General features: G+C 43.8%; 2 protein-coding genes and 1 non-coding gene across 3 annotated transcripts in view; 1 reads left to right on the top strand and 2 right to left on the bottom strand.

Moving 5' to 3' along the window:
* Positions 1-3412: 3412 nt before the first annotated feature.
* On the bottom strand, positions 3413-11329 carry LOC105680688 (trichoplein keratin filament-binding protein-like). Its single transcript, XM_033320482.1, has 2 exons — positions 8313-11329; positions 3413-8019 (listed from the first exon to the last, which is right to left on the bottom strand). Exons 1-2 carry the CDS (start codon positions 8595-8597, stop codon positions 6625-6627), a joined length of 1680 nt encoding a protein of 559 aa, XP_033176373.1. The 5' UTR covers positions 8598-11329; the 3' UTR covers positions 3413-6624.
* LOC112212773 lies at positions 10260-10410 on the top strand. Its single transcript, XR_002946584.1, has one exon. It is a non-coding gene; the product is annotated as a U1 spliceosomal RNA (small nuclear RNA).
* A 113-nt stretch (positions 11330-11442) lies between the features above and the next one.
* LOC100740140 (lysine-specific histone demethylase 1A) overlaps positions 11443-16423 on the bottom strand; it is a 102910-nt gene continuing 97929 nt past the window's right edge. The window contains exons 11-14 of the mRNA XM_033320435.1: positions 16358-16423; positions 14851-15063; positions 14239-14437; positions 11443-13401 (exon numbers count right to left, since the gene is read on the bottom strand). The exon at positions 16358-16423 is cut by the window's right edge and continues 242 nt beyond it. Coding sequence (XP_033176326.1) covers positions 13217-13401; positions 14239-14437; positions 14851-15063; positions 16358-16423 — 663 coding nt within the window. The 3' untranslated portion in view covers positions 11443-13216. The remainder of the gene's footprint in view (positions 13402-14238; positions 14438-14850; positions 15064-16357) is intronic.

Genomic DNA, 16423 nt, shown 5'->3' with positions numbered 1-16423 from the left:
GGAATCCTCGCCGAGGAACGCGCTGCTGCCCCATCGAATTAGAAAGCGAAGGGTAGACGCGCGTGAAAACGCCGCGCCGGCTCCGATCCTCGCGCGCGCGTCAACGACCGCTAACTTCGATCGTTCATTTCGTTTCCAGCCTCCGGTTTCGGCTGCAATACGGTTTCCCTCTTCGACGACCAATTACGCGGCGTCGACGCTGTTCCTGAAGTCTGCCACTTCCGGTGACATTAAAACGAACGCGCCGCTAATGCCACGTTTCGTTGATGAAACATGATTGCTGCTTCTTGATTTTTTATTTCTGGATTGGACAATAGGACGAGGAAGATAGATTACACTGTACGTCGTAACGAAATTCTGGTTGTCGTTTATTTCTTAAAACAGAGACATGAAAGTGATTCGAAATATAGCCTCACCCTTCATTCGATATTTAGTTACATATCCATTGATAATTTCTTTAAGTACTACTTAATGTCTTGAATAAGAAAAACTGAATATCATGAAATTAGATTGCGTAAGTGGCAACAAATGTTGTAGTATAATGACAGCAGAAGGCATTACCATTAACGTCACGAAGAAACATACCATTAGGAAGTAATCGTAGGTTGAATTCTCTCGAGAAGCAAAGTAGTCGAAGAAAAGAATGTGTAACAGTGGTATCGTAGGTGGTTCGTACAAAATTGGTTCTTCTTTTTCAAACTTGTAGCATGATATCGCTCGTTTGCTTCTTTTTGCATGGTATCGGTGGTAAAACTCGAAGAAATTTATTTAAGAATTTTTTACGTTAACGCGCTTTCTGATTGAGATATCAGCGGATGAGGTCAGAGATGTTCGCGATTCCGTACCTCGAGGCAGTAACACCTACTTCCTCTTTGTATCTAAGATAGTCTGCACATTGCCAAACATATGTTGTTTGTGGTGGTAAATTCTCGCAACCCTTCGGGCACGTCTCGATTCCTCCCTCCCATACTTGGAAACCTACCGAAGTCGGGGAATCGGTTGAAATTCGTCGGCAGTAAATTACTCGTGCGATTGGCGGTCGTCATTTGGAAGGATTCGTCGAGACTGAAGACTCGTTCCAGCGGAACGAAAGGAAACGAGACGAAACGAGACGAGACGAAACGGAAGCCGCGACGATCTACTTCGCAGGTGAATCCGTAGGTGACGTCCCAGGGGGTGTGCGCCGGGTACAAAGGGCGAACCGGTAGCAAAAACTGTGAAGCGCTCTGTAGAATTTTCAATAAGGCGGGGTCGGAAGAAGAAGATTAATGCAACGCCGCCGGGGGACCTTAGGAGACGACAGCGACATGACTGTCAAAAGAACATCCCCAGAGGCGAGGTCCATTCGCTCCTGCGAGTCCGCAATCCCCGTTCTGGGCCACCATCTTCCTCTTCTTTCTCTACTTCCACTTCTGTTTCGTCCTGTTCTCGCCAGACCTGCTCTTTGCCCTTTCCCTCCATGGTTTCTCTCCTTTCCGTCTCTTCCTCGGCCTCTCGTTAACCCCTTCTTCGGATGAAGAGTTTTCCCTTCCCCGATCTTATAAGTTTACTTCCCTTGTTCTTTTCGTGACTCTTCCCAAGTGTTGTTTCGCTTACTCTGTTCTTTGTATGAGGGCGAAAAGTTTGCAAGTAGACGAACTATATGTGTGTTTGTATCCATAGATGTTCAATGGGTTTGTTGTATTTTTCCAGGTGAAAAGGAGCAAAGCAAATTAAGCAGACTTGGAAAGCAGAAGTCTCGAGTCGTCTGGCTCCAGAAGTAGACGTCTGGAAAGTTGTCGTATAGCGGACCACGCACGGACAGGATATGACACTGTACCAGAGACAGATTATCCAACATAAAAGACATAGTTCGGTAATACTCTTGTAACTCACCGTCGTTACGATTTCTCTCCTCTTTGCATTTCTTTTTTCCTAATTAGCACCTGCTTATCTTATTAGTTTATATTCACCAAGCTCACAATATTACCCCTTTTCTATGCCTTCCACGATACCTCTTTTTTTTCAACCCTCGTTCTCTATTAAACTTCCGCTTCTCTTTGACGCGTGACAGAGGTCTCTTCCAAACGACAGATCGTCTAATACGAAGAACGTAGCATAGAAATCATCGAATAATATTCAGCTTTACAACTTTTCCTTCTTCCTCTTCACATTTCCGCTTGCTAACATCTCCCCAATTAGCCGTTGCTTATCTCAGCAGCTTGCACTCTCCAAGCTCTCAATATTTACCCCTTCGTTCTTCTGCCCTAGCACCTTTTCCTCGAGCCCTCATCCTCCGTTAAACATCCACTCCCCTTTCATCGAGCTATCTCCCTCCTCCTCCAGCCTCTCCTCCAAGAATCTTCTTTCTCTCATCCCCTGTTATCAAGAGTCTACTTCCGTCGACCCGTCTTTAGCCTCTTCCGCTTCTGTTTTATCTTCTCTTTGTCCCAGCGTCTGTCCCAGAAGAAGCGTACACGCGTGTGCAGGTGTAACCGCTTCGAGGCAACGGAGCGAGACGATTCGCCGGAGAGGAAAAAAGTCTTGGCGCGGTCCGGCCCGTTGGAGGCTGTGCCGTGTGCCGGCGGGGTGGTTCAAAGCGATCGCGGCAACTGCCATCCCTAACCTACAGGGGCGAACCTCGTCGGCCCCGAGACAAACCGCAATGCCTGCACGCTGTTCGATCAATCACATGCGTCGACGGATGCACGCGGTCACCGCATGCTGGCCCTCGAATCGAACACACCGCTCGTTCGTTTAACCCCTCGCCTCGTTAGGGCTGAAAGTTTCACGATCGAGGGTGACGATGATCACCGTGTCGCGTGGACGATGAATTTAGCAAGTGTAGAACGACAGAATTTACGCTCTCGGTTGAAAGTTTGCAATTATTATTGTATTTTATAAAAATCAAGCGTTTAACCCTTTCATGTTTAGTGGAACGCGCATTAACGGTTAAAAGTTTGAAACAGCTTTGCATGTTTCTAATTGCAGACATTTTCATTAATTTATAATTCGTCTATGGTCATTTCTTTGGTAGATTCTTCGGTGAAAAGTCTTGCAAAGAAATTTCGTTATACGTAATTAATACGAATTTACGATGTAAAGTGGCAAAGGAAAAGGGATTACTTATGAACGAAGGTGTACGTCTCAGTGAACGTTCTCTATGAAATAATGCGCGTCATTTCGGACTGGTTTAGCATATTTGATTACACATTGCTTGACAATCGTGACGATAAAGTGATTGTATTTACTTGGCCACAACGACGGGCATCTCGTTTTTACGCTCGTAATCAGACTGCGGATATTTATGCATTTACGGGAAATTTAAAGGTAGAAAAATGCACAGAACGAACATGCAAAATATTCAAATTAAGGTAATAAATTTTCATTTTCATTTCCATTCTTTAATCTTGTTCATAAAAATATGAATCTACATAGATATGCACGATCTATGCGTAATTGAACGATTCTATAAACATTTTATGCTAACCACCAAGCATAATTTCAGATTAATAACGAAACTAGAGAATTCATCAAAGGCGTAAATTTTTGGCCAATTAGTTCGCTGTTTTTAAGGAAGCAGTGAAGAAACGATAAATTATTCCCGTGTTTTGCAGCGGTTCGTTCACGGAGCGAAGTAAATTCCTTTATGGAGTTGTTTTTTGAGTCTGACAAAGGGTTAAGTAGACCAACTAATCGATTAACCAGTCGATGGACCTCGGTGATAGTAACTCTGTCGCGAGAAGCGTTCGAGTGAATATTTTAATGCGCACGTAATAAATAGAGCCACGTGGGCCAATCAGGCTCCTCCGAGAAATGTTTTAATAAATTTTTAATCCACTTCCCTGCAAATTTTAAAAAACTTGCTTATCGACTATCGCGCCCCCGTTAATTATTCCATCGATTCCTCCACGACTATTCAATTATTACACGAGAATGTAAAAATCCCAAAAGCATATAAATCCTTATTTAACGTCAAGAAACGCGATAATCACAATACCACCGTTTCGGTGCATTTATTTTTCAATGAATATTAAAAAAAAACCGTTCCAAGCCTAGTTCCCTCTAAAGTCACCCCTTCGACCGTTATCGCTATCGCTAATCAATTAGTCGCTCCGACGGTCTTTGCGCGTGCAAGGAGAAAAAACACGCAAAGGGTGAAGTCTGCCAAGAAAAAAAGAGGAAATAATAAGAAAAGAAAAAAGAAAGCCTGGCTGAGAAGCGGAAGCAGGGGTAGAGTCGATAAAGGGGCTGGCCTCGAAAGTCGAGAGGCAAGACGAAGAGGAAGTTTCTACGACGTTATAAAGATAACTGCGTAAAAACGAACGACCATAATCGAGAAACGAACGGAGGAGTCGCGTCACATCGAAGACACGCGAGCGTAACCGCGTCAAACCGTATTCGTGTTTGAAATTCCGCGTTAAGCGGCTTCGACTTGGAAACGCGTCCACCCCCGTACGCCAGCGACTTCCGGCTTTCCACTTTGGTGAACGCTTTCGCAACTACACCACGTCACCCGCAGGAATTATGGGACGTGCTCGCCGACCGAACGGAAATATTTTAATATAGCAACGGGGATGCGTTTTAATATACATGGGACTAGCTGTTGGGCGTTTCAGCTATATCGTGAAGCTTCTCCGAGCTCGCTAAAGGGCTGGACAGAAGGGATTTTTATGGGTTCCATCGGAGAAACCAAACTGAACTTGCTGGATTTATTGCGCCAAACTGGGTTGCAAATGTAGAAAGGGAAATTGAATTGCGTCTGTTAGAAAGCTAAAAGTTAAGTGGTTTATTGTCCGAGGAACTACTGTTTCTATTTGCGGCTTTTGTTGGATACCTTGCACGGCAAGTTCAGCACCACCCACGCGGTGTGTTGTTAAGGGAATACTACGTAGCTCGATAAGGGAAAAATTGAGAGGGGTTGAAGGTTGCGTCGTTTAATCTTAAAATTCCTGCTGGAAATTACCTTCGCTGGGTGACCATAAAGAGCAATTTTGCAGCGAGCGGAAACATGAAAGTGCATTATTGTAGCAGCTTCTCCCGTGGTAAAGGGAACAAGGGTAGCCTTCTTCGCGGTATTACTCAAGACATAATACGAAATACAGATTGTATCATTTATCAGGAATATCTCGAATACCTTCGTCGCTTTCGAAGATATAACGAAACGCCTGCGGGCGAGATAAAAAAATATTATCTGATCTACGCTGCTCAAGGTCGTACGAAGGCTAGGTAAACGACATCGTAAACTCGGTACTATTTCAGAAATGTTAAAAAAAGAACCATTATTATGCGAGTCATAAAGAGGCAACATTTTAACCCTTCGTGATATCCTAATATTGAAACGTAAAATAAAGATTCGAACTTTCTAGGAATTATATCCCCCTTTCTTTTTAATAACCACATACTCAATTTCTACGATATTGTATTCTTCAAGAATTGATGCGATTAAATTATCGATAAGCAGTACGCAGGCGTTGAAAGAGAACCAGGCACGAGAGAGAAAGGAAGGTGCGATGCATCTTCTCGAAGAGTTCGTTAAATCATCGTCAAGCGGATGGGTCTTGGAGCGATTAATTCGTGTCTAATTTTTGATCGCGCGCGCACGCTCATTAAATCCGTTCTCCTTTTCAGCACGTCGCGTGTTTTCCAGTAATCGAACGAAACGGCTGGTAATTTACGCGCGGCGCGTCCTGGCCGGACAAGTTATGTTATTTAATCCAATCGGCGTGTCAATTTGCACGTCAGGCTGGTTCGTCGTGAATTTCAAAGCGACCGCCCGAAGGTAGCTGCGGAGGGACTCGGGGAGATTCAACGAGTGCCGCTGTAAATATGTATTAAAAAATAAAAAAGAGAGATAAAACAGATAAAAAAGACGGAGAGAAAAGATAAAAAAAAAAGGAGAGCGAAGGATGGGGCAGAAAAAAATCGCTGAGAGCCCGAAGCGCGAGAACGAATCAGTTTTTCAGCGAAGTATAAATCTCGCCGCGGAAGAAAGGGAAAAAAACGATACTTGAACCCGGGGCGCGTAATTATTTTAATGCGAATTGCGGCCACGGCGTCGCTGAAAATAATTCGCATCGATGATGGAATTATTTACACGCGATTCGCGCTGATGCTTGGTTTTTACGCCGGTTTTATTTCATCGTTTCGTATAATTCGATGGAATTTATAACACGCTCGTTTACCGCGAATCGCGATGATTATTATTACTCCGTGTGACTGGCTGCTTTAGCTGCAGATTTTCTGCCCACTGATTCTTGCCAGTTTATTTTGCAAGTTTATTTTCAGCGACGCGACGAGCGTGAAAGTCTGCGTCGGCCGACAGGTTTATTTTGAATGATTTTTACTTTTAACCCTTGCCGGTATTTTTAAATATCGCGCCACCAAGTTGCGCGCCGTGAAAAACGGAAAAAAGGAGAATGATCGATAGCGAAGCAGAGTTCTACCATAGCGACAAGCGCGTTCAACGTTTCTCTGACGATGACATAGATGGTGCGCGCAGCTCGAATGGATCACCACGTGAATCGTGGATCCTTCCGGAGCGGGAAAACAAAAATTCACGCTTCAGACGTCAATTACGTTACTTTATAATATGACAAAATATATATTATATACCTTCGATTATTAAAATTTGCATTATTAATTCTATTCGGATAACGGCGGTGGACAGTAACACTGTCCTTCCTTCTCTGCAGCATAACGAGCCGCGCATTCCTTCAGCAAAATCTTAAACGGGTGCGGAGTAACATTGTCAGAAGCTTCCAACAACTCCTCTGTCAATTTCTGATACTCTTCTTGCCGCTTAATTTCTTCCAAATACATCTTCTTATCTTCTTCAGCTTCTCTACGTTTCGCATCCTCGGCCCGTTTCCATTGTTCTTCCAAATCCTTTCTATAAGACAACATTTTCTCCATCTTTTCTTTTCTTGCATAAGCAGTCAACTTGGCCTCCGATTCTATTTGCTTCTCCAGCATTTCCTTTTCCAATTGACGCGCTTCCATCTCCTTCTTGTCATTCTCAGACTTTAGCCTCAGTTGTTCCTCACGACCTCGAAGAACATCCTGTAGAATCTTTATTCTAGCCTCTTTGAATTTCTGTACTGCAAGATTTCGCTTGCAAGCAGTGTCCTGCATTGACTTTTCTATTATTTTATCCACTTCCAAGTTTCTTCTAGCTTCCTCTTTCCGTAAATCTTCCAAATATTCGATGTAAGCGAGTAATTCTCTACGAAGAGCGGCACTGGACTCTTTGATGGCGGACTGCTCTTTCGCTAATTCCTCCGCAGCGATGATTCCTCTCAAGCGGTCCATTTCCGCTTCGTGGCGTGCCTGCTCGGCTAACTTCCGCTTGGCTACCAGAATCTGTTCCTGTAGATCCTTCTTCAGCTCCTCTCTCTTCTGACGTTCTTTCTCGAGCTTCTCAAGTTCTTCTTCGCGAAGTTTCTCTATCAGACGTTGCATATGCTCTCTGTCTTCCATATGTATTTGCTTCTTTTGCTCCTCCAGAGCTAACTTTCCTGCTACTTGGTTCGCCAGGATGGTCATATTCACTTGTTCCGTTAGACAACGTCTTTTCGCTTCCTCGACCTCTCTCTGTTTCTTCGCTTCCACTTCCTTCAACATCAACTGGTGCCAAAGATTGTCTAATTCTTTATCTGCTTGTCTCTTGGCTTCGTTAGCCGCCATTTGGGCCAAATTTCCCTGTTTTGCATCGATCACTGATTTCTTCGAGCGGCTGTTACGAATTTCTGGACATTGGGCTATATACTGTTGCATTCTCTTCGCAGCTACCACTGCTAAACGTTTCTCTTCCTCTTCTTTGCGGATTTCTTCTATCGAACGATGCATGTCGTCCATCCTCGCGTCGTCGCCGTGCTGAGCCTGGTATATCACCTCGTGAATCAGCCCCATCTCTTCTTTCAACAGTAACTCGCGAAGTTTTTCTCGCCGCGCATTCACGCCGTCCTCGAAGGATGCTAATCCTGGAGAATCATCGGTTCTTGACAGTAATTTTATTGGAGAAAAAGGATTCGAGATGAGTTATAACATTTTTATCAGCGATATTAACGTTTCTGTAGAAGTAGGAAAGAAAGATCTAACAAAGCTTAAATGTTGAACAACCGAGAGAATTCTTTTTCTAATTTTCTCAATGATTTATAGCCTTCTAGATCTAAACTTCCTTCCTTCCTCCCTTCCCTCTAAAAATTTCACCTAATTTTAAAAACACCACATTCCGAATCCTTCTCATCATACACCATACAACCACAAGCACACCATCGCTAATCCTGCACGCACCTCTTACTTCAATACGCGTCCTGCTGATCAACAACCTAACGTCCCTCACAAGTACCTTGCTGAACTCGCTGCCACACGCTCTTCTTCTTGATTTTGCTGTTCGTTTGGTTCTCGAACTCCAGAATTTTCGTCAAATGTTCATACTCCCTCTCCTTCTGCAGTCGATGTTCCTCGTACGATTCCGGGATCTTCACTGTTTTGCAACCCGATCTTTCGCGCAATCTGTATCCCCAAGGCGCGTTCAGACTACCAATTGCAACCGTGGGATACTTCCTTGGCTTCAGAGGACCGCATTGCGTCTCCTCCACCTTGAAGAAACTCATCTCGTTCGATTGGAGGTTAGAAACGTTGAAACGATGGACGTTTAACGCTGCGATCCTTGGCGGGTCAAAGAGAGCGAACCTCTGTTTACCGTTACTACGACGACCAGTCCTATTGAATTAATATTTGGACCTGTTGAGAGGGCGGGGGTTGATTTGCAACGGTGGTCTGGTTGCGGTTCGGTTAGGCTGGGTACACTTGGATGTTGCTCAATGCTGTGGAACGTGACTGATGCGCACGAACACGCTCCAAGGTGGTGAATAGGTGTTCTAAAGGACCGACTTTGGCGTGGTAATTGGATCATTACTGGGAATTAATGGGCTATCAATGGGGTGGCCCGTTTTTCTCGCGTGCCCGTCAAACGTTCAATGGTTCGAGCATATCGTTGTATTCGTCTGGTTCTTAGACGTTTCAGCTTCTTTTTCAATTAGTTATAATAATTATTAATTAGTTAGTAATCTGTTTTGGCGAAAAAGCGCAATAAACCTGAAGCAATGGCAAATAAAAATATAAATACATAATTGTAAAATTGCCACTTTGCTATTTGACTATTTTTTTTATCCAGTTCGTATTAATTACTCTCTGCTTGAAAAACGTACAGCAAACATTTTCTCTGCAGGATTCTTGACTTCGCGTCAAAGAAATGTTAAAACTTCACTGAACCATCGAGCACCTTTGACCAGGTTTACACACGGGAAATCAATTACCAGGGGGAAATCGTCGGATCAGAAGCAACAGTAGCCTGGCGGCAGAGACAAGAAGCGAGAGGAGCGAGGCCGCAAACTCGACGGCAAAGTGCTAACATTGCACGCCGTCAGAAGTTCAAGACTTCGACGTTGGCTCGTCTTTCAAGTTCATCGAGTTTACGAGACTCCGTGTAGTTCGATTACACGCCCCCAGCCATGACTGTAACGCAATATCTATATCGAAGTAATCAAGCTCACAATATCCCCGATTTAGGCAGGAAATTTCGCCGGTAGACGGGGTGGCTGCACGCGTCGATTCAGGAATTACACGCTCTGGCTCCGGTTTCTCTTGAGTGAAACGCGGCCATACATTTCCTATGCATATTTGTTCGCTGTGAAATTTCATCGAAGGTCTACGAAACGACTGTTGCGCGAGAAAAGGAATTGTCTTGGATGAGAAGGAATCAATAAAAACATGGAATTTTTAGTTTCAATTGACCGTGAATCTTGTTGGAATTGTTGTGCAACTTTGAACGAATATAGAATTAATTTCAAATGCGAGAACAATAAATAAAAATGATTGGTGTCTTGCGATTGGTCCGTACCTTGAATCGCTGTAAGAAAGATGAAGAATGATTCTTCATTCCATTGAATCTATTGTACTCGATGTAAGACAAGAAAACTGAACATAAGATAAATAAGAACATAAACAAGAAAATAAATAAAGTGTTGCAAATTCTTTATATTCACCATACAGCGTCGTAAAAGTTTCACGAAGAACAGAGGAAACTGAATTGCGCCAAATTGAAGCGCGAGAATTTCCTCAGCCGCCTGGTAACTAGATCGAACTATTCGTTATTCAGTTATTATAGATAGTTCACCTGATTGCCGACGGATAGAGTTTCGGTTTCAAAGATTTCTCGAAAGTAACTATGGTATCGTTGGTGCTAATCACTGGGCCGGTAATCGGCGTGTACCATACTAACCTGGCGTAGGGGATACCATGATCAACGAGGTGGTTCCCCCAGGCATGAGGCCACAAGCTGAAGCCTGTAAGTACTCCTAATGTGAGTATTTGTGCGCTAAATTTTTGGTAATGTGGGGTGCTCGCGGGAACGCGTAGACCCCTACTCATAATCCCTCAACGAAAGTCCCGTATAATTTTCATCGATCAAGCAATCGCGTTACTTTCTCTAATGAAACGAGTAAAATATGGTACAATATTTTTTACTCAAGCGGATGATGTAAAATAATACTTGCACGATGCAAGAGAAATGAAAATAATTGGAAGGCGTGAGAAAATATTTATTTCTGATAATATGCTGTTTTTCACGTAGCAAGGAAAACAAAGGATTCTGATGGTCCAGATTAGGCAAAATCCTGGTACGATCTCTCGGTAAAACATCTTCTGCATGGAAACATCCTAATTACCAAGATACTGTGCAGCTGGAGCACCTCAAAAGTCACAGATCTAGTCCGTCGACGAATCCTTGTTCCAATCCTCAGTCTCCACAACGAGAACCAATCGTCTTCGCGGAAAGCTCATCTTCAACACCTTCAAACCTCCACCTTCTAGCATCATCGAATCTCTCGTTCCTCTGAAATCGAGCGTAACACGCGACCTACTTCTGTAAACTAGCTCTGCAACGTGACGATTACGAGGTCTTCTTTAAACCAGCGGCTTCGACCGGTGAAAAGCCGCGTTTCTGGCGTACGTGTCGCGCTCAAGGAACGAAGAGACAGACGTTGTAAGGAGCGGTCGCTCGTCGAAAGAGGCAGATGAGAAGTCTTTGCCGGAGAAACTGACGAGTGGCGCGCAGCACATCGTCCAACTCACCTAGTTCCATCGCGGAATAGTCGGCCAGGAATCCTCTCTTGAGACATTGACATTTCTTATTGCGCAGAGCTTAACGTAACCCCCCAAGTGTTCCTCGGACAACGGAAAGAATCGCTCGAGGGTGAACGAACAAGCCGGCTAGAGTAGACATTCACAAAGGAGATATGTGTCGTTTGATCGTCGGGGATCTTCGACTGGAAATAGGTCGAACAGAGCGCGGCTTGGTCGCGTTATCGACTACTGCAAACGCTGACGATTGCTGACTGACGACCAGGTGACGGGGTCGTGATCAATGTGCATGGAACATAAAACGGTTCTCCTTGGTATCGTAACAATTCTCTGCCTTTAATTAAGACGAATAGGCGCATGGCTGGTGTGTATAATCAAGCACTCTTTTGATTAGTCTTTACAGATTAGTACTTAGATGTACACAGTATCACGACGACACATCGATGTTGCCATAGACGATGCATGTTACATATAGAAATTCGACATATCTTATTAACGACGTAGTACAGTGACACAAAGTATGCTTTAATGGTTGCTTGCGTGGGGTTGTAATTGTTCTATCATGTAGAATATCCGTGTGACGAGAGCCTTAACCGACGTCGTGTGCGCTTCACGCAATTTGTCCCCAGGTCTCGATTGATTAAAATGGCAAGCGAAGCTGAAGATCCCTCGAATTTCGTTCTTCGCTGATCACTCGCCCGTACGTTTGATAATGAGCGTGGTTTGTCGATGAAAGCGGGCTTGAACGAAGTCATCTTCTGGTAGCGCGGCTTCTTGTCAATCGAGCAAAGTTTTCGAGCATTTCGATTGTTGTTTCGTTCGAAAAGCATTTGCAGAGATGAATGTTCGAGTATTGAATCGATCAGCGACTGATTGATTGTAAAGATAGCTATTATAGAGTTGGGTTTCTTATCACTATAAGAAATTGTCTACTGACAACGGGCGATCATCCAAATCTCCATCGAACATTTAACTCTTTTCTTTTTTTTTTTTTTTACAAAAATGCGTGTTCTAGATTATAATGGAAAATAAACTATAACTAATAATAAAGGCCAAAAATGGTGGAAGGTGGTTAAAATCGAGAAGTCTCGAGGAAGCATGATACACAGAGAAAAGGGAAGAATCGGTTAAAAGCATGCAGCGATTCAAAGCACGACGAAGCGGGTAAAAAAGAACGGAATATAACTGTTACAAGACAGAGCATGCTGAACGTACAATGAAACGATTCCTATAGATATAGTACAGTCTAACGCGTATATGATCGTGATGGAACGTAGTAGCAAAGGCACGATTCTCTCTTATCATGAACCGACGTATATCTAAGATCGCTACGATCCTCTCGTTTGACCGATGCCAACGATTCTCTGAAATAAATATAAACAAACTTAAAAAAGAAAAAGAAAAGAATTGGATCAATTACGTCGAGGATCGTAGCAGCGTGTCAACCTATGTGCCTATTTATGGAAACGATCTTCAAGTCTCGATCGATCATCCCCCAAATTCTCGATTTTTATTCATAATTTTTCCTCGTCGTGATCTAAAAAATAAATAATTGCACGATTGCATCGAGGGAATGGCGGATGAATCGACGAAAATTGGGATTCCCGTCGGGCACGTTAATGGACACCTAATCTTACCACGATTCTCGATTATATCTCGATTGTTATATCCCTATTCCTACGGAAGGTAGGAACCAATTATCAACCCTACTAAGTCCATCGAGGATCGTAGCAGGACAATCGAATGACGATCGTTGAACGAGCGTTATGGCATGGTCACTGGCGAACAAATTTCCCTAACTAATTGCAATATTGACTCATCGTATACGTGTTAGCGGTTAAATTAAATCTCGACGATTACAATCGAAACACGATAAACGACATCTGACGTCTCAATATGACCTAAAGAACGATCTCTGGAATAAATAAAAACGATCATCTTCTCAAAAGGAAAAGATTCCAGCTACCGTTCCGTACTTTCTTCCGTCGCCTAAGTGAAAACGATGATAGATTTGATAATGAATATATCGTGGTAATTGCAATAATAACGCTTGTTAACGATCGAAGATCGCGGTTTCTGTGGTAGAACGCTAAGGCGTAGAGCTGGAACCGGTGGTCGCGGATGGTATGACCGTTGGCGCTGGACCGGAAGGGGGCATCGTCGGTGGCGCGTACGGACTTCCGCAGAGTTGGTCCGCGATCCTTCCACCTTCGCGAAGTCCGCTCAAGAAAGCACCGTGTACGGTCGCCGGGTAATTTCGTATGGTGTGCTCGCCTGAAAGCACAAATCGGTTTTCCATCGTGTTAAAGAATCAATGGGAATTGAATGCCACTGCTTGAGCTGTGGGCGAGAGGGATCTTTTTCGACTTTTCTTTCTCTGGGTTTTGAAGATGATGATCGTGGTAGATTTAGGGGACCGATAGCTCGAGGATACGGGAATGGAAATTGGAATTTTCAGGGGTTTGTCGATGGATACGCGATTTTGGAGAAGAGAAAAGTATTGGTGCGAGATTTATCTTGGTTTAAATCGTAGGTTTTGGTGCCACTAGGAAACACGCGCAGAATTAAAGCAATGTTACTAATGATATTTACATAAAAAACAATCAAACTCATAAACTGTACTATTAACAGATGTATGTATGTATGACCAGGTTTTGTATATCGTAAAAACTGTTTGAGTCATGGAATTCTATAAGCTACAACTCGGAATTTCTTTAATATCATTGGAGAGTAACTTATTATACAAGGGGATATAGATGCTCCGAATTCTAAAAAGTATGACAAATAAAAAGCATCTTGCTTATCACGAGATAAACGAATACCCTGTACAAAACTTTCTTGTCGAAAATAACTTCTTAAACCTATCACGAAACCATTAAATCTCCTTTGAAAAGACTATTCAAGGTAAAAGCCATGCAGAGAAAAGCACAACCCAGCCGCCTCAAAAAGATACGATTCACATCGCGGACACGGCGATTGCGCACTCTGTATCAGCTGGCAGACGCCGAAGTCCACTTCATTCGCTTCTCAAAAAGGAAAAAATGGGAAGAGGAGGGCGGGGTAGGGGGTGGGCAGCAACCGGTGAAAATATCGCGGAGGCTAAATATTTACCTGCGAAAAAGACCCTTGGTTGCGGTGGTGGGGCACCAGGGGTGGCAGGGGGTGCGACGGGCGCTGCCAGAAGATCATAATCGCTGCCGGAACTGCCGACCGCGACGAAGCTGTACGAACCTCTCGCCCACGGGTCTGCCCGCCATCTCGTCACCACGCTTTCACGAGGCTGTGGAACCACCTGGTTTCCAAAAATACCCTGAAAGCACAGCAGTACGTATTTTAAGCGGTAGATTGAATTTTTTAAGCAAAATGCATCAGGAAATAAATATTCTAGGTACGGTGAAACTTTCATATCCGCGTGGTAAGTTACGAAATTCACCGCGAATGGTAACAGACATTATAGTATTACGATGAATTTCGTATTTTTATGGTGAAATCTAAAATAGCTACCAGTGGAAAAGAACAACGAAAATATAACAAAGATTATACTAGAGATATCATACTATTATTAATCACTGTTCGTCGTTATTTGACACTTAAATAAATTTGGCATCAAAATATTGAGAATTGAAGGAAATTGAGAACTATGCTTGTTAGTAGTAAATTTTGTAATTTAATTCACGCAGATACGATGGTTTTAATGTAAAATAATTATTTTAAAAAATTTACCTTCAAGACAGCGATGCAGCGGCCAACGATAACGTCATCGCTGACGTTCTCCATCACGCAAGCAGCCTCGCCAGCGACCAAAGCCAACAATACCGGTGCTTTGTAAAGGTTCCAGAAGAGGAAGAGCTCACCACGTGACGCGGTCGTGCTGCCCACGTGGCCAAATAAATTGGCGGTCGGGTCCCAGAAGATCCGTTCGAAGCACAGCACCACCTGACGTGACGAATTCCCAGGAATTACTTCCTTGTTATGGCGGCACTTGCAGACTTGTCCACCGATTATTCTCGACTAAGGCATCGGTTTGACCCTCGTGGAGTCGTTTAGTCGACCAGTTTTAGGTGGATCAAAGTTTGAACGTATAAGGATGGAACTAGTGATAAAGTAAGTTTCTTTGCGAATTAGCATCTTGATGCAAGCAAGATAAAGTTAGATATTTTTGAAAGGACGAGTTGATTTGAAATAACTTACGAAGCTCCAGTTTTACGTGGTAAATGGTTGGATTTTCAATTACACCGAATATGTGTAATTTATATCTGACAATGTGAAGGGAGCTCGCAGTAGATGTTCGCAAGCTTGCGTGGAGAAAATATTATGTACCCGTTGGTTCTGGTAAATCCTTCGGTTTAAGGGTTGCTCACGTAAACGTTTACCACCGGTGCTTTGTTCCATAGATCATTCTCTTTACGGATTATTCGCCGTCGTTTAAGAGAATTACAAAATTCACGGGGAATATAACTATAGCATCTTTTGTAAAGCTTCCTAAATTCCAGTTTAAGCGACTTTGTACCAAAATCTCTTCGATACACATGTTGCATCCCCCCAGGATCCTTGCACTAAACTAAACTCATTCTATCTCTTTAACCATATACATAAAACACTTTTACTATTCAGTCACGCTGTACTTTTCGGATCTCAATTAGGCAACACACATGCTTGCCGCGTATAATACAATCTTTGCATCCATTCGTAATCCTATTCTTCAAATCGCTCATTCTAATCTTCATACACAGCTTCGGGCTCATCCCAGAAACATCACCGCGATAGAATCACCGATCCGAAAGCTCCCCTCGGCCAATTTCCCTCTCGAAATAAAATCGCATCGACCTGCAATCGGCGAGCTCCTTGAACCACGAGAAGCTCCACTCTCCCACGGCGTAACATCGATTCGTAAATTACCCTCGGAATTGCGGAGAATTTATTCGAGTGGACGAGCTATCGGTCGAGAGATCCGGACAGCCGTGGCCCGTTTGGCCGTGCGATGAGCCTTTAATTTCGGGAGAGGGCCGGAGTCCCGGATCGAAGCGGTCGTAAACCGACTCTGGGAGGCCGTAAAAGGAACGTGTCCCGGCGTAAGAAGCGACACGAGCCACGTCACCGTTGCTCTCGCGACGAAAGAGACCGCCGGATCACAATATATCTCATTCCGGGCCGGTCGACAAGTTCGATCGTCGTTTTCGCCGGCCGTATAAATCAGACGGAGGAGAGACGCGAGCCAAAGACCGCTTACCTTATTTAAATTGCCGAAGCCGAGCCTCTGAATAGCCTGGGACTTCCAGTCCGGAAGCGGCGGGGT

This window comes from Bombus impatiens, unplaced genomic scaffold (assembly GCF_000188095.3).
Source record: "Bombus impatiens unplaced genomic scaffold, BIMP_2.2 scf_0317, whole genome shotgun sequence".
NCBI classification, from domain to species: domain Eukaryota; kingdom Metazoa; phylum Arthropoda; class Insecta; order Hymenoptera; family Apidae; genus Bombus; species Bombus impatiens.
The sequence above is the reverse complement of the archived record's forward strand: the minus strand, read 5'-3'. Positions and strand labels throughout refer to the sequence as shown.

Coding starts and splice junctions, on each gene's coding strand:
- LOC105680688 (XM_033320482.1), bottom strand. CDS start 8,597: ATGAGTTTCTTCAAGGTGGAGGAGACGCAATGCGGTCCTCTGAAGCCA. Junction 8,020..8,312: donor AAGGTACTTGTGAGGGACGT/TAGGTTGTTGAT, acceptor AAAATGTTATAA/CTCATCTCGAATCCTTTTTC.